Source organism: Dreissena polymorpha, chromosome 13, assembly GCF_020536995.1.
Source record: "Dreissena polymorpha isolate Duluth1 chromosome 13, UMN_Dpol_1.0, whole genome shotgun sequence".
NCBI classification, from domain to species: Eukaryota; Metazoa; Mollusca; class Bivalvia; order Myida; family Dreissenidae; genus Dreissena; species Dreissena polymorpha.
The window spans coordinates 49,889,180-49,912,994 of NC_068367.1; the positions used below are offsets into that span (position 1 = coordinate 49,889,180).

The window sequence follows — 23,815 nt, forward strand, 5'->3', positions numbered from 1 at the left end:
CCGGGGCGCTTGAAAATTTCCGATCAGTGTATTATTCACTAAAAGAAAGTGGAGATTGTCAAACAAAATCAAGGTTTCTCAATCAGTGTATCAATATTCCCTGTTTAAAAAGAGCAATCGGTACCTACTTTCACAAGTAATCGCCATAAACACCACATGGGGTAATGGAAAATCCACTGATAAGACGCGTGTATTGATTAATCTAACCACATTACACAGTCATTTAAATGCTGACAAGGATATATCAGGTAACTTTCCAGTCGTTTAACTGTGATGTTCATCGTCCAATCGGTTACGCGAATGCTTATGAGGGCAGAGTTAAATATCAACCTTTTATTTTTTTGATGTAGGGCATGAAGTAAGAATTTATCACAGCTTGATTAGCAAGAAGATAAATTATTTACGTACTATAAAACCGGTAACTAGTACAGTACATTAAAGACGGTTTCGGTCATCACCATCACACCTTTTTACTGTAAACAAGTGTTACCTATGACTCATAATTAATACGAGAAATTAATTGCAAGTGGTAAACAATTAATTACTTATAGCGAGTAGGTTGTGCAAATAACTCCCGGTTATGATAACAATTTTATTCCATTACATGTATATTTCATCATGTCCATTTATAGAACTGATTCACCTCCTTTTTCTGATATTTATTCGACACGCAATGCGCTTTAACACATTTTCGTTGAATTAATTACGCACACTTGTAAATGTTTTGTCCGATAATCGATACTTAGAGGACTGATGATGGCAACTGGCCGTAATCCTCGTGGACAAGGTGAATTTCATGCATAATTCCATCAAAACATTTATTCGACTCGTAAAGTGTTTAAACAAATAATCGTTGAATTCATAATGCAACTGTTAATATTTGTTAAAATCTCAAATGGGAATAATTAAATTTGTAATCCGAAACCTATTCCCGTAAGTCGATGTTAACGCGTTTTTAATCCGATTGTAAATTTTACCGCAACGTTAAATTACATGTTACCACAATGATAAAATATTCTTGCTTCAAATTAGCAGTGCAAATTTACTTGGTGTCTGATCTTTTTCTCAATCAAAAAGAGCGCAAAAATTATGCAGCATGTACAACGTAGCGTCATGTGTATTGTGCGTGTATTGAGTGTTTTAGCAAGCACACAACACGTCAGGGGATTGACACATGTTCAGAGGCAATATTTCATCAAATCTATAAATAGTCACTTAAAATTTATTTGATACTATAGAAAAATGGCAAGGTTTGTGTTAAAGAAATAATTGAGAGCTTTTATCGTAAATATTTACCAGAAAGTGATTTACAAAAACTGAATAAACGGGATGCACTGCTAATTTGAAGTAATGATCAATGTACCTATGATCCTAGGCCTAAGCGTTCTTGAGTTATCCGGAAACCATTTGGTGGACAAACCGACGGACCGACCGACAGACTGACATGTGCAAAACAATATACCCCCTCTTCTTTGACGGGGGGCATAATAATATGCAGATAACGTAGAAAGTTTATTGAGGGTCGCCAAAAAATACACGGTCCGATATTTAACTGAACCACACTTTGCAGCAAAGAACTAAATGCCATTGTGCATAGCAGTTTGTTTTTATCAGAAAGCTGGTAAAAAGCAAGAAATTTACTACAGGGAAAATAGAGGGCTGAATACTGATCAATAAAGAAAACTAACAAATGCAATGACAGTCATTGACTCATTCTGTTACCAAGACATTACTAGCCAATGTCCGTCAGCTGCCAACATGTATAATTTCCATTAATGGTTGTAAAACTGTAGTTTTTACTAAACACGTGTATATGAGATACAGTTAAACACTCAAGCCTTATGTGTCGTTGACTGAAGAAAGAAATCTTTATTGGTCCAGAAAATGATAAATTCTACCATCAGGCCATGGTTGGAATTTACATTATTTAGAAGACTGATTTCCATGGGATCTTTGTATGTTTTATCACATGAGTTGACAGACAGTCAATAATCAGGCTTCAAGTACTTGTAAACTGTCTACATACAAATACAAGGTGTTCACAATTGAAGTCAATACATGTAAAATATATGTTCAAGGTATAACAAGTACTGTGTCTTGCTAGAAATAACACTTGAAATATATAAATATTTGCATGTTGCTTTAATCATTTCCAACTAAAAGTAGCAGGTATTACTTAAACAATTTCTCATACTTGCATTATGACCAAAATAATTCATTTTGACAAATCTGTATAAATTTCTTCCTTTTGCTTATTTGAAAATATAATATATGCACCTTGTTGTTAAAAACCTGCAAAATTGTATTGCATTAAAAGAATGGATGACTTTATGGAACAGGGATCATCTTTTTTTTATTCATTAATGGAAGGTTATTCATCAGAGATTTATGCTTCAGAGAATCTGATCAGAGTAGTACATACTAAATAAATTGTTTCTTCCTTTCTGCAATATTAATCCATACTTGGCCACCTGAATCATTGATTAACAAGTCACAAAATGCCAAAAATTTGTGAAATGGCCAGACATTTACTTACTTTTTGTGTGTTCAAATTCACCATCATTCATTAATTCAGTCATTTTAAGTATTTGTAACTGTTTTATAGCCTTAATAAGCCACATTAGAGAGGAAAACTCTTTAATGAACACAGTCTAACCAAACAGAAACAAGAGCTGTTTGTAAAACATGCATGCCCCCCATATGGGCTGTCAGTTGTAGTGGCAGCCATTGTGTGAATACGTTTTTTGTCACTGTGACCATGACCTTTGACCTTATGTAAGTTATCATCCGGAAACCATTGTACTATTTCGAGTCACTGTGACCTTGACCTTTGACTGAGTGACCTGAAAATCAATAGGGGTCATCTGCCAGTCACGATCAATGTACCTATGAAGTTTCATGATCCTAGGCGTAAGCATTCTTGAGTTATCATCCGGAAACCATTTTACTATTTCGAGTCACCTTGACCTTTGACCTTGTGACCTAACAAGAGCTGTCAGAAGACAGCACGCTCGACTATTTGAGTGCTTGACAGTATAACATAAGCCATCATGGGAAAATTGTTCATATTCAATAATTTATATAGAGGAAATTATATAGACTGACAGACTGACGGGCACACAGAGCGCAAAGCATAAGTCCCCTCTGGTGAAACCTGTAGGGGACAAAAATATGTCCATTGCAAGTCCTCTTTATTGACTATTTAAACATCAGAAAGCTGAGGCGTCATAACTTCAGGTAAGCGGACTGTCCAAACCTGGTAGGCTTCCATGAATGTCTATTAAAACTTAAGATTTTGCAACTTTATTCAGAAAGTTATCAATAATATATTTCACTATTTAAAGAAGTCAGTTTTAATTAAATACAGTGTATAGCCATTTTTCAAGTGGTATTACATTTAAACAGTTCTTGAAAAAAACAACATAAATAAATTAAAAAGAATATTGTGAAACACGTCAATGTTAAATTTCATTATCATCACAGAAAACTATTGTTAGGGCAGCCTCACATCAACAAACATCATCATAAAATTCATTAAACTCTGAAATGAATCCAATACTGGTCAAGCTCTGTTGAAATCATAATCAAAGACCGATAAGAAATCATAATCAAAGGCCTATATGTGTTGCAGGCATGAAAATGCCATGTTCATTAAAGGATATGCCTTGTAGAGGTATTGATTATTAAATAACCTCTGAGGGCTGGGTTATGTCAATGCCATAGATGAAATCATGGACTTTGGTATCCATAAGATCCATACAAAGTCTGTTTACAAATTCTCTTCCATTTGGTTGTTCTCAAAGTATGGAGAAGAAATCAACTTGTCAACTTGGCAATTCCTTCCGTGCATAATATGCACAACTTCTCTTGCTTTTATTGTGTGGTAAAAGCAATTGAATGGAATGTAAGACAGAAATGTTTACATGAGACTGTCCAATATTCAACAAAAAATGCCCCGCTCCCTCGCGACCATGTTTTGAATGGACAGGAACCATATTTAAACTCTGCCCAGATATCATTAGAACAAATGTTATTACTATGTTTCATGACCATTGGACTTAATATGTGACTTCTAGAGTACAAGGTTAAATTATAGCCATAGACAGAAAAATGCCCTGCACCCTGATGGCCACATTTTTTTGACGAACCATAACCATTGTATAACTATGCCTAACTATCATTAGAACAAATATTCTGACTAAGTTTCATAAAAATTTGACTAAAAATGTGGCTTCTAGAGAGTTATCAAGGTTTTACAAAAGCCATATAAGGAAAATCATCGCCACTTGGCAGCCATGTTTTTCAACAGACAGGAACCATTATTCAAACTCATCCAGGACATCATAAAAACAAATGTGCTGCTTTTTATCGGAACAAAGAATGAACAGTCAACACGAAATATACATGACTTGTGCACTGTTTATTTGAGGCTAAAATTGGATAATATGGCGTAAACATTAACATTCAAAAGCGTGTTTCGGATTACAAATTTTATTATGGTCACTAAATGCAGAGAATGCAATGGTACATTTACAGTTTTAGATAATTAAATAATTTGTTAAACAGCTTTACTTGTCGAAGTAAAATAATGTTTTGACAATATTAAGCATGAAATGCACAATATTCATGAGGATTACACCAGGTTGCCATTATCAGTCTTATTAGTGACTGGCCACGTTTTTTCACAGAGGAGTACACGGTAAGGACTGATAAGTGTGGTAGGTATAGCAATGCCAAGAAACTGCCACAGAGCCACTGAAAGGACTGATAAGTGTGGTAGGTATAGCAATGCCAAGAAACTGCCACAGAGCCACTGAAAGGACTGATAAGTGTGGTAGGTATAGCAATGCCAAGAAACTGCCACAGAGCCACTGAAAGGACTGATAAGTGTGGTAGGTATAGCAATGCCAAGAAACTGCCACAAAACTACTGAAATTTTCCATTAATAGTGACACTGGGTTATTCACACAACTGATTCACAATGGTTCAAATCGTCAATGCCATGGAGCCGTAACCAATTTCTGTGTAACATAAAAGCAGCCAAACTAATTTCTGGAATTGATTATCAATCACTCGTTTATACGATTCTGACTTATCAAAATGGGGATTATGAATTAAATATTGAGTCCAGTACATAGTTGTCAGATGTTGATTCTAGCAAAGTTTTATGGACGGTCGAGTCTACTGACACAAACCTGGTTCATTCAGACGCAGGTTATCCAACGAAACAATTTTCATACCAGTATACAATTTATATTGAATTTTCAATTGAGAATTGCATTGTTTTTAGCTAATTTTTGGTTTAAATATTTTTTCTTTTGAATACTGTGAGTGTGTTGTGATTTGTAAGTGTTCATTGTTCAGTGTTGTGTTGTTTACTATCCATTTCATTTTTCCAATTATCAATATGTCAATCAATTTGAGTCGGTGACGTGATGTTCAAGTCCACAGGACGGAATGTCTTGTGGACTCGAACCCTTTCCCACTCACTAGCAAAGTGAAAATGGCTATGTTCAAACAGCATAAAACCAGAACAGCCTGAGAGTAACTTGCAGTCTGTTCATGTTTAATGCTGTTTGCTGCTCATCAATATCTAAGGCTTGGAAATGAAGCCTTTAAAACTTGAATCTATTAAGAAAGGTCTTAAATTAAATGTTACTTTCTAAGGGACAACAAATGAGTGAAAATACATATCTAAGTGGTAAAGGGTTAAATACTTTTAGGAATGTCTGTTTTCCCTATTTCACCAGTACCAGTACCATTTCCAAAGTGGTGAGGAAATATGCTGGTATTAATATAAACACCGAAGTGACTACACTGTAACACCGATATATTGCGGACCGTTATATCGCGCTGTCCAATATATCGCGCTTTGGCTATAACTCCCAAAAATCCGACTAGCCTGATCACTTAATTACATGTTTTAATCTGAGAATTCGCTAACTTAAGCAAAAAACCAGTTCTAGCTAGTATTTACACCCTATATGTTGCAGCTTACTATGGCACGCAGTGAAGCGTGAAAAACAGTCTATAAGTGACAGTGTAATGTACACACGCCTGGGTTTGTTTTTAACACGTAATAAATAACAAATTAGTGTCATTTCAAAGGTAATAATGGCAGATAACTGGTATATAAATCGTTAAATTTCGGTGCTGGTCATGAATTTCTTTGTTCTGATAAAAAGCGCGCGAAAATTGGTATGGGTGTATTTATTTCTAAATAAAAGTTTTGTAGCGGGTACAACATTGAGATAATTTAATTTCCATTAAAAGTTTCGTTGTCAATTTCAACTAAAGTAACGTGGTATCTCGCTAATTATGTGGCATTGACATTTCCTCTTAATAAAAAAATAATTCAAACACGCTGTATCGTTACCGTTACGCTGTTTCAGTTCCTTCATTAGGACTGTTTTTAAGGGTAAATTGGAATTAATGCACAATTATATTTTTAACGTTTTTTTTACGGCAAGAATTCTTGTTTTTAACTGTTTCACGAGCGATCCTACATGAAAATGAAAAAGATCATTTACATTTTGGTTTTTATGATAATTACAGATACATATGTAGGTATGAAAAATGTTTATTGTAGAATTGGTTTGCAATTATCACTCTACAAATATGTAGTAGAGCCGTACATAAAATGAAAACATTGGGGAAATTTGACAAATTAACTGGAATACAATTAAGTTAGACATTTCTCGAGTTATGTCGCGCGCCAGATAAATCGCGCTCGCGATCTTTGGACCCCAACAACCGCAATATATCAGCGCTGCAGTGTATTTTTAAGAGCAGCAGCAGCATTATTCAGCACTATAGCCCTGTTCAAAAGACTTGTGTTGCAATATATGACACTTATATGCAATAATATCTCAAGAAAATAATACGATATACCAATATAGATATATTAATGATGCAAACATAATATTTTTGTACTGGAATCGGAAATAAATCTTACACTTAAAATTTTAAGTAGATTGTTGGTATATTGCTCATTAGAATATGCTATTTCTTGTGTATTCAGTTTTTTTTCTAGTTTTTTTTTGTAATGGTGACAGTGCTGAAGCTATGCCTAAACTGAAGGGCCCCAGACCCCTGTATGTCCAATCCTTCCCCCTCGGAACCTCTACATGCCTTTTTTTATGGTCACATTATTATGCAGCTACTTTTATTTGAAGTATCATTAAATTGACTCAATATTCACAGTGAAATGCGTTTAATAAATTACAGAACAATATTTGCCATGCATATAAGAACACCCTGTCCTTTTCTAATCCTAGCTGGAGCACTGATATAACATGGTAATTTATGGTCATACAAATTACACAGTCTGATATGTTCTCCTATAAGTGTTGGTCAGTTTGTTTAATGAACCAATAACAAATGCATTGTCCAGTCAAAGCAGATAATTTGTTTAATGAGCCAATACCAAATGTATTGTCCAGTCAAAGCAAATAATTCCAGGGAAAAAAGGACATCCATCGATATTCAGGAGAGCGTTGAACAGATTGGGGACAACAGGAATAAATCTAAATTAAAATCTTGATCAGTACCCAACAAAAGCATTCTCCCCTTATCTACAGAGTTGTTCCAGATCTCCTACCTAATAACTATTTGACTCACAAAAGTTAGGACGAAGATTTTGGTCTTGTGTTTGAGGCGAAGCCGGAGTACCCGGAAAAAACCACCTGTCCAGTATATTAGCCATCAAGAAAACTCACACGCCTTCGCGAATATATAAATCCTTCAGCCGTTCAAACCAAACATATATTTGTAATATTTGACTAAGGCCTAAACAAAATGTATGTTTCCACTGAAATGGCCTAAAAAATTAGGGTAGGTAGGCAAATAATTTTATTTTTAAAAATATTTTTTTTAGAAAATGTACATGGTGCATCTTCTCATTTTTGGTGTGTACAACTGTATGTACAATAAATTTGATGATGTATATAATGCTATATGGCTGTACAATGCTTTTATGAAATAAAAACTTGCTGTTCATTAATTTTGCATTTGTTGCTTTCCTTATTTCCGAGTTTAATGTTGACTTCTGGCAACGGCTTTAATAGTCCATTTTATTTCATGTGCAAAACGCTTAAAATTTTTCAGACTGTCGTTTCCGGAAATATTATTTTTCATCGATTATAATTAATTTTCGAAGTTCTTTATAGAAGAAATAGAATGACGAATACACATGCGGTGATACGGACGGTGTGGTTTATACTATTTTGAATTGTATTCACCTGAAAATACAATTGGAAATACTATAAAAAAGAACAATGAGTAAGGGCCCTGGATAGGGTGGGGGATCTGTCCTTTATTCCTGTTGGGTTCCTGCGGCTGCGGTTCCTAGACCCCCGGCCTAATTTTCAAGATTTCAAATTTGGAACAATCGACACCACTATTAAATGTTCATCTATAAAATAACTTATCAGGGCTTTCCACAGGCCATTTAACGATCCGTCGCCGATGCGCTTGAATTTTAAAATCAGAGTCCCCGGGGCGCTTGAAAATTTCCGATCAGTGTATTATTCACTAAAAGAAAGTGGAGATTGTCAAACAAAATCAAGGTTTCTCAATCAGTGTATCAATATTCCCTGTTTAAAAAGAGCAATCGGTACCTACTTTCACAAGTAATCGCCATAAACACCACATGGGGTAATGGAAAATCCACTGATAAGACGCGTGTATTGATTAATCTAACCACATTACACAGTCATTTAAATGCTGACAAGGATATATCAGGTAACTTTCCAGTCGTTTAACTGTGATGTTCATCGTCCAATCGGTTACGCGAATGCTTATGAGGGCAGAGTTAAATATCAACCTTTTATTTTTTTGATGTAGGGCATGAAGTAAGAATTTATCACAGCTTGATTAGCAAGAAGATAAATTATTTACGTACTATAAAACCGGTAACTAGTACAGTACATTAAAGACGGTTTCGGTCATCACCATCACACCTTTTTACTGTAAACAAGTGTTACCTATGACTCATAATTAATACGAGAAATTAATTGCAAGTGGTAAACAATTAATTACTTATAGCGAGTAGGTTGTGCAAATAACTCCCGGTTATGATAACAATTTTATTCCATTACATGTATATTTCATCATGTCCATTTATAGAACTGATTCACCTCCTTTTTCTGATATTTATTCGACACGCAATGCGCTTTAACACATTTTCGTTGAATTAATTACGCACACTTGTAAATGTTTTGTCCGATAATCGATACTTAGAGGACTGATGATGGCAACTGGCCGTAATCCTCGTGGACAAGGTGAATTTCATGCATAATTCCATCAAAACATTTATTCGACTCGTAAAGTGTTTAAACAAATAATCGTTGAATTCATAATGCAACTGTTAATATTTGTTAAAATCTCAAATGGGAATAATTAAATTTGTAATCCGAAACCTATTCCCGTAAGTCGATGTTAACGCGTTTTTAATCCGATTGTAAATTTTACCGCAACGTTAAATTACATGTTACCACAATGATAAAATATTCTTGCTTCAAATTAGCAGTGCAAATTTACTTGGTGTCTGATCTTTTTCTCAATCAAAAAGAGCGCAAAAATTATGCAGCATGTACAACGTAGCGTCATGTGTATTGTGCGTGTATTGAGTGTTTTAGCAAGCACACAACACGTCAGGGGATTGACACATGTTCAGAGGCAATATTTCATCAAATCTATAAATAGTCACTTAAAATTTATTTGATACTATAGAAAAATGGCAAGGTTTGTGTTAAAGAAATAATTGAGAGCTTTTATCGTAAATATTTACCAGAAAGTGATTTACAAAAACTGAATAAACGGGATGCACTGCTAATTTGAAGTAATGATCAATGTACCTATGATCCTAGGCCTAAGCGTTCTTGAGTTATCCGGAAACCATTTGGTGGACAAACCGACGGACCGACCGACAGACTGACATGTGCAAAACAATATACCCCCTCTTCTTTGACGGGGGGCATAATAATATGCAGATAACGTAGAAAGTTTATTGAGGGTCGCCAAAAAATACACGGTCCGATATTTAACTGAACCACACTTTGCAGCAAAGAACTAAATGCCATTGTGCATAGCAGTTTGTTTTTATCAGAAAGCTGGTAAAAGCAAGAAATTTACTACAGGGAAAATAGAGGGCTGAATACTGATCAATAAAGAAAACTAACAAATGCAATGACAGTCATTGACTCATTCTGTTACCAAGACATTACTAGCCAATGTCCGTCAGCTGCCAACATGTATAATTTCCATTAATGGTTGTAAAACTGTAGTTTTTACTAAACACGTGTATATGAGATACAGTTAAACACTCAAGCCTTATGTGTCGTTGACTGAAGAAAGAAATCTTTATTGGTCCAGAAAATGATAAATTCTACCATCAGGCCATGGTTGGAATTTACATTATTTAGAAGACTGATTTCCATGGGATCTTTGTATGTTTTATCACATGAGTTGACAGACAGTCAATAATCAGGCTTCAAGTACTTGTAAACTGTCTACATACAAATACAAGGTGTTCACAATTGAAGTCAATACATGTAAAATATATGTTCAAGGTATAACAAGTACTGTGTCTTGCTAGAAATAACACTTGAAATATATAAATATTTGCATGTTGCTTTAATCATTTCCAACTAAAAGTAGCAGGTATTACTTAAACAATTTCTCATACTTGCATTATGACCAAAATAATTCATTTTGACAAATCTGTATAAATTTCTTCCTTTTGCTTATTTGAAAATATAATATATGCACCTTGTTGTTAAAAAACCTGCAAAATTGTATTGCATTAAAAGAATGGATGACTTTATGGAACAGGGATCATCTTTTTTTTATTCATTAATGGAAGGTTATTCATCAGAGATTTATGCTTCAGAGAATCTGATCAGAGTAGTACATACTAAATAAATTGTTTCTTCCTTTCTGCAATATTAATCCATACTTGGCCACCTGAATCATTGATTAACAAGTCACAAAATGCCAAAAATTTGTGAAATGGCCAGACATTTACTTACTTTTTGTGTGTTCAAATTCACCATCATTCATTAATTCAGTCATTTTAAGTATTTGTAACTGTTTTATAGCCTTAATAAGCCACATTAGAGAGGAAAACTCTTTAATGAACACAGTCTAACCAAACAGAAACAAGAGCTGTTTGTAAAACATGCATGCCCCCCATATGGGCTGTCAGTTGTAGTGGCAGCCATTGTGTGAATACGTTTTTTGTCACTGTGACCATGACCTTTGACCTTATGTAAGTTATCATCCGGAAACCATTGTACTATTTCGAGTCACTGTGACCTTGACCTTTGACTGAGTGACCTGAAAATCAATAGGGGTCATCTGCCAGTCACGATCAATGTACCTATGAAGTTTCATGATCCTAGGCGTAAGCATTCTTGAGTTATCATCCGGAAACCATTTTACTATTTCGAGTCACCTTGACCTTTGACCTTGTGACCTAACAAGAGCTGTCAGAAGACAGCACGCTCGACTATTTGAGTGCTTGACAGTATAACATAAGCCATCATGGGAAAATTGTTCATATTCAATAATTTATATAGAGGAAATTTTTGGATTCGGTGGATTATCGATTTTAATTCACAAGTGATCATAGAAAATAATATTTTCACGAGTGGCGCAGCCACGAGTGAAAATATATTTTTTCTATGATCACGAATGAATTAAAATTTATATTCCACCGAATCCAACAAATTTTCTTTTTATTTTATGCTTTTTTCACCGTTTATATACAGTGTTTAAGAGTTTAACTAAAGAATTTCGCTGGGATAATGACGTGATTTCGTCAAAAAAATGACGTCATTTCAAAGTAAACAGTGAAAATTATCGATAATTTTCACTGATAATTTTCACTGTTTGAAACAGTGAAATTATCAGTTTTAATTCACTGATATTTCTCTATAAACCACCGGAAAGCATAAAATAAAAGATGATCTTTCAAAAATAAAAAAAGCAAAAAAAAATTTTTTTTTGGGGGGGGAGGGGGGGGGGGGTAGGGGGGTGAGAGGGGGGTATAATGTAGGGTAAGGTAATTTATTAGATGTTTAAAAAAATTGGGGGGGGGGGGGGTGGATGGTAGGGGGGTTAAAAGGGAGGTATAATGTGGGGTGGGGTAATTTATAAGATGTTTAAAAAAAAAAAAATAGGGGGGTGGGGGGCTGGGGGGGTAGGGGGAGTGAGAGGGGGGTATAATGTGGGGTGCGGTAATTTATTAGATGTATAAAAAAATCTTTTTTTTTTTTTGGGGGGGGGTAGGGGGGGGGGGTGGGGGTGAGAGGGGGGGTATAATGTGGGGTGGGGTAATTTATTAGATGTTTACAAAAAAATATCGATTTTTTTCCTTCATTGTGGGGGGGGGTAAGGGGGTAGGTGGGAGTGAGAGGGGGGTATAATGTGGGGTGGTGTAATTTATTAGATGTTTAAAAAAAATGGGGGGGGGGGGTTGGGGGTAGGGGGAGTGAGAGGAGGTATAATGTGGGGTGTGGTAATTTATTAGATGTTTAAAAAAATGGGGGGGGGGTGGGGGGGGTAGGGGGTGGGGGGTTGAGAGGGGGGTCTAATGTGGGGTCTGGTAATTTATTAGATGTTTAAAAAAATATTTTTGGGGGGGAGAGGGGGGGTAGGGGGGGTGGGGGTGAGAGGGGGGTATAATGTGGGGGTGGGGGTAATTTATAAGTTGTTTAAAAAAAATGTGGGGGGGTGGGGGGTAGAGGGGTAGGGGGGAGTGAGAGGGGGTATAATGTCAGGTGTGGTAATTTATTAGATGTTTTAAAAATATATATTTTTTTTTTTTTATTTTGGGTGGGGGGGTAGGTGGGGGTTAGAGGGGGGTATAATGTGAGGTGTGGTAATTTATAAGATGTTTAACAAAAACAAACTTTTTTTTTTGGGGGGGGGTGGTAGGGGGATAGGGGGGAGTGAGAAGGGAGTTATATAATGTGGGGTGGGGTAATTTATTAGATGTATAAAAAAACTGTGGGGGGGTGGGTGGGTATGGGGGGAGTGAGAGGCGGGTAAAATGTGGGCTGTGGTAATTTATTAGATGTTTTAAAAAAAATTGGGGGGGGATAGGGGGGGTGGGGGTGAGAGGGGGAATAATGTTTGGTGTGGTAATTTATTATATGATGTTTTAAAAAAAAATTGAAGGGGGTGAGGTTGAGGGGGGGGGAGGGATTCTGGTAGGGGTGTGGGGTATTGTTTGGGTGGTTCCATTGTGGTTTTCAGGTAAGTGTTGTTTTGTCAAAGTAATAATAAAATGTGATCATAAAAAATAACAAATGATCTCACACTGACACAAACAAATATCCTCTATTTATTTAACATGAAATTTCAACTGATTGCATTTGTTTCCCCTGTATATAAGAAAGATGTAATAGTGTATAACCTCCCCTGTCCTGCTTATATTTATATTTATCAACAAAATTAAACATTAACACAATATTAACAAGGGCTGTTTGTAAAACATGCATGCCCACCTATATGGGCTATAAGTTGTAGTAGCAGCAATTGTGTGAATACGTTTTTTGTCACTGAATACGTTTTCTGTCACTGTGAATGGTGGTGGTGGTGGTGGTGGTGGTGGTGGTGGTGGTGGTGGTGGTGGTGGTGGTGGTGGTGGTGGTGGTGGTGGTGGTGGTGGTGGTGGAAGAAATAGTAGTAGTAGTTGTAGTAGTTGTAGTAGTAGTAGTAGTAGTAGTAGAAGTAGTAGTAGTAGTAGTAGTAGTAGTAGTAGTAGTAGTAGTAGTAGTAGTAGTAGTAGAGTAGTAGTAGTAGTAGTAGTAGTAGTAGTAGAAGTAGTAGTAGTAGTAGTAGTAGTAGTAGTAGTAGTAGTAGTAGTAGTAGTAGTAGTAGTTGTAGTAGTAGTAGTAGTAGTAGTAATAGAGTAGTAGTAGTAGTAGGTGGTGGTGGTGGTAGCAAAAGAAATAGTAGTAGTAGGTGGTGGTGGTGGTAGCAAAAGAAATAGTAGTAGTAGTAGTAGTAGTAGTAGTAGTAGTAGTAGTAGTAGTAGTAGTAGTAGAGTAGTTGTAGTAGTAGTAGTAGTAGTAGTAGTAGTAGTAGTAGTAGTAGTAGTAGTAGTAGTAGTAGTAGTAGCAGTAGAAGTAGTAGTAGTAGTAGTAGTAGTAGTAGTAGTAGTAGTAGTAGTAGTAGTAGTAGTAGTAGTAGTAGTAGAAGAAGTAGTAGTAGTAGTAGTAGCAGCAGCAGCAGCAGTAGTAGCAGCAGTAGTAGTAGTAGTAGTTGTAGTAGTAGTAGTAGAAGTAGTATGCATTACAAAAATGCAGTTAGCCTTACATTTGGTAAAATTTAAATATATTACAAGGGAGGCAAATCTGTAACAATAAATTTAAACTTATTGCATTTGTTTCCCCTGTAGTGTATTACCTCCCCTGTCCTGCTTATATTTATATTAATCAACAAAATTAAACATTAACACAATATTTAATATACAAAATATACAAAAAATCTCATATTCTGATAATATTTTTACTGATCCACTGTATTTTACTAAATGGATGATGTTTCATTGGACTGATAATTATAGATTTAGGATAACAGACCAGTTGCTTCGGTAATATTGTTCAGAGTGTGCCCTGTTGGCCGCGTATGCATTCTAAAATTATCATTCAAAAAAACATTTTACTATTTCGAGTCACCGTGACCTTGACCTTTGACCTAGTGACCTCAAAATCAATAGGGGTCATCTGCTAGTCATGATCAATGTACCTATGAAGTTTCATGATCCTAGGCCCAAGCGTTCTTGAGTTATCGTCTGACAACCACATGGTGGACAGACAGACCGACAGACCGACCGACAGACCGACCGACATGAGCAAAGCAATATACCCTCTCTTCTTCGAAGGGGGGCATAAATATACAAAATATACAAAAAATCTCATATTCTGATAATATTTTTACTGATCCACTTTATTTTACTCAAATGATGATGTTTCATTGGACTGATAATTATAGATTTAGGATTACAGACCAGTTGCTTCATTTATTATTGTTCAGAGTTCGCCCCGTTGGCCGCGTATGCGTTCTTGAGTTATCATCCAAAAACCACCTGGTGGACGAACCGACCGACCGACCAACATGTGCAAAGCAATATACCCCCTCTTCTTCGAAGGGGGGCATAATAATCCATCCCCACTTCAAGAACCACACAGATACACACTTTGCTGTTATCATTTCCCCATAAATCTTTCCTTACAGAACACTGGCTTCATGAATACCAAATTAGTGGTCAATCTAGACCGTAACAATATTTTGAGGAGCTTATATTAACCATATTTTGGAATAAGAAGAAGTCTCTTTGTTCTGTGACTGCTAAGGAAACATATACATGGAAGCAAAGATTGGGGCTGTGGTTACAATAGACATGACCGCCATCGTCATCAATAAAGCAGTACACCTGAGTACACAGTCAATGTGTCTTGTTGCTTTGGATAATTGGTAGATTACTAACTCAAACACAAGGTAATAAATAAAGTTATTCTTTGAAACTGCAGATAACAAACCATTATTTATTTGTCAAACTAATTACCATTCAAAGTCCAATTCATATTATTTATCCTAGAAAAAGGTGTGAAAAATGCATTTTTCTTAAGTGTCTTGCTGATTACAGATCAAAATTATAATGGTTGTAATCTAAATGGATAGTTGTCTGAGTTAACTGGATAATGATAAAATGCAAGTTCTTTTTTTAACGTTACATGCCTATAGTTTATTGTTTCCTTCTTTAAATAATGGTTCAGTACAATGGATGCTACAAACCAACCTCAAAATTGTCTTAAGAGTCATTTGCCATCAAAAAAATATGTCTTTAATTCCATTGAAAAACTGTACTTGACCTTGAAATAATTTAATAAACTCTCAAACTTGTATGTCTCTTCACGGCCAATCCCAATGTCTCGAGCTTAATAAGCAATCAATTGTATGCAGTAAGTACTAAATTTAAGATTACTGTTCAATTTAAAAGTGTTGTAACTTGATGCCACCGGTAGTTGAAAATAATATATATCAGCCCTCAGAAGATGACTGTATCTAACAATGTGATCATATAATAATAAAAGGACTGAGATGAGAACTGTATTACACCAATCAATGATAAGATATATAGCAATTCAGATCACTTTGTCTTAATGTCAAGATTTGAAACCAAAAAAGTCTTATATGTCAGTTTGTATGGCTTTAAACACATTTTCAGTGATATTATATAATCATCCACATGTATACTTTCTCCTAACCTGTGAAATCAGACATTCAGAAATTTCAGTGACATTATAATTTTCCAGTTTATCTATCAGAAATGTTCTAAACACCATTAGAAGAAAAATACATTGAGGTTTGGCGTACAAATGATTTGACTTCATATTATTTTTAATTTCGTGGGTTTGAAACCTTCGTTTTCCAAATTTCATATTTAATTGGCAAATTTATACATCCCTGCAAGCGTTTCTTGAGCGATGTCTGATCAATTCCACTAAGATCAACAAGGTTTTTATCGGAACAGATTCGAAAACAAAACATTCTACAGGTCAAGTTACTTCAATAATTAAGTAAAGAATTGCATATTACTATAATTACCCCATAAAACGAACACACATACAAAACTTACACATGAATTCCATATATAGACAAAACAACAAAATAAGCCTTTCTGCGACATTGACTTACCAATGACACCCAATGGAAACTGCCGATCAATTCTAAGACTAGCACTTGCATTTATTCCATGGTAAAATGACAATAGAATTCCAGTCAGAATCGGAAAATGTATGCTCCACATACTTAATTACAAACATACCATCCGAATTTTACGTTTTAAAAGTTATTCCAGGCAGAAAATGTTCCAAAAAATGATAACATATTTCCTTCCTAAGAGTTGTTGATGCTGGAACGTATGACAGGTGCTCTATGAATATTCATCGAAGCATCAATGACGTCATTGTGACGATGTCGTTCTGGCGTCTCGATTTGGTCGTATATTGATCGCGGCATCAAAGGGAAAATATTGGTAAAAGAGCCGATAATACAAAAATGGGATTGTAACGCGTGGGAACCGCGCTAAATCGGGGCTAATTTTACAATATCGACTTCAGTTCACCGCTTGTAAAATAACATAGCGTGCACGACCAATTATGCAAATATTTCACGTGCGATATCGAACATGTTCATAATTCAAAATCATTAATAAATCAAATTGATGAACTTAGAAGCGTGGGCACTGACAATGCTATATTGTAACAGTGTTTATTGATATTGTGTAATTAATACTATTTAAAGTGAATAGACTCTCAGAAGAATATGATATATCATCTCGGTTCAGCCTAACCATATTGTGTGACGTTACGTTGTTCTATACATGTGAAATTGATCATGTGGCGCAGGAAAGACAAACTAAACGTTGCTGATTTATTTATTTTTTACTTTTACAATGTTTCCATGATGTCAATTATATGACACATGACGTTGTAAATATGAGGTCCATTTGCATGCATATTGCATCAGGACAGAGACGTATGGATTTTTCAATCTTTCTCGTATATTTTGCGTAAAAAAACGCTAAACGATACGACTCATGTTAATAATCACCCTCGGAAACCCGATATGCTGTGATCAGATGGATGTGCTAGGAGAAGTTGCCGATAGATTTCGATGAAATTCGGTAGGGTAAGTAAATCCAGTTCTATAATTGTTAAAAGGCATTTTTGAATTAAAATATATTTTGGTGTATGCAAAGGAGGTATTGCCATGTATGTTAGAAAAATCCTGGCTATTAATATTCAGGATTTGTTGAAATATGGCTATTTAAAGTCGACGATGCAGGAATTTGTCCCATATTTAGCAATTATTTACAAATTTCTTTAAAGGTATGCCAGTGAAGAAGTTTTTGCACCGACAATTATATTAACCAATGTCCCCGAGTAACATATCCGCCACGGTTTCTTTAAAAAAAAATATATAGGTGGAAAAATTTGACCTTACATTCAACACGTTGATGAAAAAATGATATGACATGGTGTTGTACAAAGATGTTGATATATGTCATGAGTGCAGTTCATTTATAAACTTAAAAGCTCACTATTACAGCTGATTTATGCCCACTCTGATGCATTGTAGATTATTTTCATTGAACTTTGAGGTTTTATAATTATATCCGTTCTGAAGCTAAGTTAATTTCAGCTTATTTGTATCTTTTTTTATTGTTTAATAATCATTTTAAATGTAAAGCAATTGATTCATACAGGTAAAAATATACGTCCAGAAGGCAATCTAAACATTAATAATAATATTTTCTGCCTAAAGTTCCAATTATGGGTAGACTTTCATAAATGTGAATTAAATTTTTATCTATTTTACATGACCTCAGGTTGACAGCTTTGCAAACATCTCCGACAATGCACGCGTGTAAATGTCTGTTTTCAACCAGAAATATTGCTTCATTAGATGATGTGTCGTGGTGAATATATGTGTCTCCAAAATCACTATCAAAAGCTTTAGCAGCTTGTTCAATGTTCACTTCGTTCTGATTTACATTTACAATTTGATTTTCAAATGATGATGGATGTACCTTTGCTGTTTTCGTTCGATATCTTAACATTCCATTGTTTTCATCAAGTTCAAGCCGTCGGATTTTCATAATGTTGCCCTGGTGTTTAGTTTTCACGTGCTCAATTATTTGGTCGTATGTGTTTGAATTCTCTGTACAAAAATAGCTAAGCATATTTCACCAGCACCCTTTCCATTCGAGTTTTTGTTGTTGTTGTTTTTAGTCTTCTTTCGGTAACTAATTTATCGTCTATGACTACAATTGTATGGGTAGATGAAGTAACCTCTTCATATGTTCGAGTCCGATAACCGAATAATCCGGTAGCACGATCAAGTTCCAGCTGCTTGTAACGTAGTGTGTCGTTTTTGTGACAAATGTTAATGTGTTTGACAGTGTTTTTTTTCTCAATGATATCGACTTCTTGGGACAGTAAAAGCAAGTGAAGGCAAACACGTTGACCTGAAACAAAAATAATGAGACAAAGGTTATGATTTAACAGTGTATAATGGGAAAATAGGAGAGTACGGACAACCGTTAGGGCCTTCGTGGTTACACATTAAAATCCTGATGGCGACATTTCGACAATGCGATATTCCGATGACGACAGTGCGACAATACGATGACGACAATGCGAAAGTACGATGACGACAGTGCGATAAAACGATGTTATAATTTTCTGAAATATGGCTGAATATATTCCTTCAAGGCTTGGGGCTTCATCAAATGAAAAATGCGTGTTATCTATGCAAATACACATAAGAAGGAGGCGCGGATTGGGTTTTGAAAATAAATGTTTACATGTTGCATATATCATTACCAAAAAGAACGATTTACACGCGTGCATTGTCGGAGATGTTTGCAAATGAATGTAAAGTCGAATTTTTCCACCAATACGAATTTTTTTAAGAAACACTGGAGTATATGTTACTCGGGGACATTGGTTAATATAATTGTCGGTTCAAAAACTTAACGCTCACTGAACTAGAAATAGAACTGATTAAAAAAAAGAATCAACTTAGAAACCGTATTAAATTAAATAAAAAAACTTAGGAACGTCGACTAATTAAAGAATCAAATTAGAAACCGATTTAAGTTATTTGTGTAACTCAATTTCTAAGACCTACCTTTGGCGCCACTGAATTTCATAATATCTATTCCGCAACTCATTAAAACAGTTTTTTTTACACCTTACTTAGGAACCTCGACTAATTCAAGAATCAAATTAGAAACCGTATACTATATGATATGAAGCCGAAACAGATGCAGAATGCGTGTACTTCTTTGAGCTTAAACAAACTTATTATTTATTAACAGCACTGAATGACAATTCTATACTTTATTAAGCCGTTCGGCTAGACAATCCCCATAGGAAAGGCTACACGTACGGGGCCGTACGTCTAGCCACTGCCTTATAATAATGCGATATAACGCTGACGAAATCGCGATACGACGACTGTACAAAGTTGATATTACAATATAAATGCGATAAAGTTTTCAAATTATGTGTAATCATCATCTTACTGTAGTGCTTTCATGAACTTACTGCTGCGTTATACTCATCGTACTGTCGCGTTCCGCCTACCAGTGCCAATGCAAAGAGGTGGTATTTTTATTTCACATAAGGAACAATGACCGTGTCAAAATGAGGTATGATGTCAGAAATATCAACTTAATTAGAGCAAGTGGATTTCTTTACTTAAGCATTTGATCGTCTGTGTGTGCAACCTTATCATATTTACGTGTGCACTTGAGCACCTTTACGGGTGCACGTGGGGTCTTTGCGTGCTCTGTCAATAACATGTCAGTAAGATGACAATAGCGCGGCAGTAATAAGAATTAATACCAATTACATATGATTCGTATACAAGTATACGGAATACCGTTAGGGCCATCGTGTTTACACATTAAAATCCAGAGGGCGACAATGCGATAGTACGATGGCGATTATGCGATAGTACGATGGCGACAACGCGATAGTACAATGGCGACAATGCGATTGTCAAGGCGTGTTTCATAGAGGTTTCAGTTTTTTCTATCGCGGTTTTGGTTGTAAAGTCCGCCATACTTTTTTGGTTTGTTTTGTTCTGTTCCGTCTTCGATTTTTTACCTCTTTTTTGGTTTGCTTGATTTATTCATTTGAATTTAGAGTTTCGAAAACGGGTAAATCCAGGAGGCTAGTATCGGCTGTGTTGCTTTCACTTGCAGTTGATGAGTGCTGTCTTTTGCTCATTATTATGAAGTTATCGTTTTCCCCGTGCAAGCGTTAACGGTTTATTCGGATCGTCGCGACATACCTATTCTCAATTAAGAAGCATTTTAGGCCAAAAAATAGGTCCGTTTCCGGTAGCCCGACCGTGTCTCCGAATTAGCGCCGACCCTCAACTTTTTATTGGGGTCGCCAAAAAATAAAATTAATTAATAATAAAAAAATCGTTCATTTTCGTTGATATAAGATGCAATATCAAGCAAACAAAGCATTATTATTATAAGCTTTAGTAGCCTTCAATTCTAGTACCCGAAAACAAAACCTGCCTACCGACCTTGTGTTTTTTTCAAGGAGACCAGAAACGGACCTTTTTTGGCCTTAACATTTAAACAAATTTCGTTTTCGTTTGTGTTTAGATGTAAATAAAATGCCAATTATCACTATCTAGATTACGCATTGGTTCTTACCAACATCCTGTTGAACATTCTTTTGAGTAAATATGAACCATGCATCATCTTTTAGGTATCCTCAATAGTTATAATGGATTTTTGAAAGCTACAACAATAATATTTGTACATGTGGTACATGTATCTGCAAATGGCCCATATTACCGCTTACAGACATAAATTTTATGTTTGTAAGCGGTAATATGGGCCATTTGCAGATACCATATGAACAATATTAATGTTGTAGATTTAAAAAATCCATTGCAACTATTGATGATATCTGTATATAATTTCAGCTAATTCTCTTCCAGTTAGGCGGCCAGTCAACCATAGTACCGATTACACCCAGTACAATTGTATATACATGTATTTATTAACATGTGTTTCCTTTTTGTTTTCTATGTGTTTTTTTTTTTGTCTATAAACATTTTCAGTGTTATCACTGTGCTTATATCCTTATGCATTGTGTTAATAATTTATCCATAATTGATCTAAAGATAATGATGTGCTATTTGTCATAATGTTCGTTATATTAGTATTTCATCCGTAAATAATCATGAGTTATTGATTATTATTGTCCCCTACCGGTTGACTTATGGTTTGCGATCTGTGTGTCCGTGAGTCTGTGAGTCTGTCACACTTTTCTGGATCCTGCGATAACTTTAAAAATCTTCATATTTTTTCATGAAACTAGAACATGGACAGATGGCAATATGGAGATTATGCACGTCATTTTGTTTTGTTTCTACGTCAAGAATTATGGTTTCTATGGCAACAAATAGACTAGAAATATTGCTGAAAATGGTGGAGTTACATCGGTAGGGGACCATATTGCTTGACATTAGTCTTGTTTTCGTTGTATTTCAGACAGTCCATTTTCTTCTGGATTCCATAAAATATCAAGCAGCAAAGATAACCTGACATCTGATCAGGAACCTGACTCTGGGTCATTGCGACCGAGGGTGCCCCAGGGTGGGGAGGGGGTGAAGACGGGGTTGGGCGAGTTCCCAACCCACCTAACAGGCCAGCCTCAGTGCGGATAGATCATCAGCGCCAGTTCTCAGATCCAGCAATTGTTGTTGAGAAGGATCCAGTCACAAGTGAGTGGTATATCTTTGGTCCCCCTGGCTCAATACTTTTTTTAACCAAATTTATTGCAGAACTTAGAAAAACTTCACGTTTTAGCTGTTTTATGTCATTAAATCATGCTGATTTTGGTAATGTCCAAAGTAATCTCCAATACTATGTAATCATTGCACTCTGATATCATTTGTTTTAACTTGATAAAAAAGCTGATAGAATGTTGTATTTGTTGGAAAATAGCAGTTGCAAGTCAGACAAAACTACATAAGTCAAAAGGAACAATTTTCTGTCTAAATAAAATTATAAGTAAAGAATTTGCATGCCAATAAATGAGATGACAGAAGCATTGTGGTTAAAAAATTAATGTGTGTCTTAAACATAGTTTAACAATGAATCTTTTTGAGCGATTTGTTGATTACTTACTGTTATAGAAAGATTGTGTTGAGTAGTTAGACAACTTGATTGCAGTACATATGACGTAGCTTTGACTAAAGGATTCAAATTAGAGGTCACAGTGGCGTAGTGGATATGGTGTCTGCCTAGCGACCGGGAGGTCACGGGTTTGAACTCCATTGTAGGAGCGTTCTTTAGATCTTCCCCATAGACACAAAGTACTGGTTTTAATCCTAGGAAACCGAATCAAGAGCGTTTCAGATAAGCCATAGGCTTCAGATAAAATCGAGCTAAAATAAATACGTTCAAATCAAAATAAATCCTTTATGTATGCATGTGAAAGTCAGTGTTTGAAATTTAGATGTTGAGTCAGCAACAAAACACTTTGAGCAAGGGTGTTCTTTGAAAATTGAAACATCTTTGAACAAATTAATTATACGATGAAACTGCAGTAAGAGTGTCATCCTATTTTGAATTTGAGATGAAACAGTTACAAAACAGCAGTGTAATAGTGGCACATACCCATACTTTCTCTTTAGAAGCGTTCAGTGTGGAGGTACCCCATGTTCGGCCCCACGCCCCTAGGGAGCCATCACATTATCGGATGATGTGCAGACCGGCACGGTTCAAAAGTGGGAGCAGCAACGAGCGCTCAACAAAATCTGCCTCACAGAAAGGTATGCGTCTGGCTTCATGCATTTCGAAAACATGGTTAAATATGGTATGGTTATAAATTGTGTTGTGCCCATGTGTAATGCAGTAAAATCATTTGAACTATACTTATTATTTGTTCATGTCATTTATTTCATGCAATGTTTTTTTGTGTCTTTAAGAGTGTGATTTTTCATGGAAATGTGTTAATTAAAACAGGAAATGATGGTGTCAAAATAACACAAGGTTATTGGTTTTGAAAGAGTGTGAAAGCTTGGCACACAAATTTGAATCAGGAGTATTAATGTTGATAATAATATTTATTCAACTCAATAAACCTACACATCTTAATCAGATATACATGTTAATTCAACTCTATAAACCATCTTATCTCAATCACATATTCACATTATTCAGATCAAGGCGTAGGTATCAGTGAATCGTCCATAA

At 35.5% G+C, this 23,815-nt stretch overlaps 2 protein-coding genes across 4 annotated transcripts in view; both read right to left on the bottom strand.

Moving 5' to 3' along the window:
* The window catches only part of LOC127855320 (receptor-type tyrosine-protein phosphatase N2-like), a 266,493-nt gene extending 249,543 nt beyond the window's left edge, over window positions 1–16,950 (bottom strand). Inside the window, exon 1 of one of the 3 annotated variants that reach the window (XM_052390790.1) lies at window positions 16,711–16,950. In XM_052390790.1, coding sequence (XP_052246750.1) covers window positions 16,711–16,822 — 112 coding nt within the window. In that variant the 5' untranslated portion in view covers window positions 16,823–16,950. The other 2 variants (XM_052390792.1, XM_052390791.1) reach the window with 2 other exon arrangements.
* Window positions 1–23,815, bottom strand: part of LOC127855319 (sterol regulatory element-binding protein cleavage-activating protein-like) — a 252,067-nt gene that overhangs the window by 52,558 nt on the left and 175,694 nt on the right. The gene's annotated exons all lie outside the window — the stretch shown is intronic.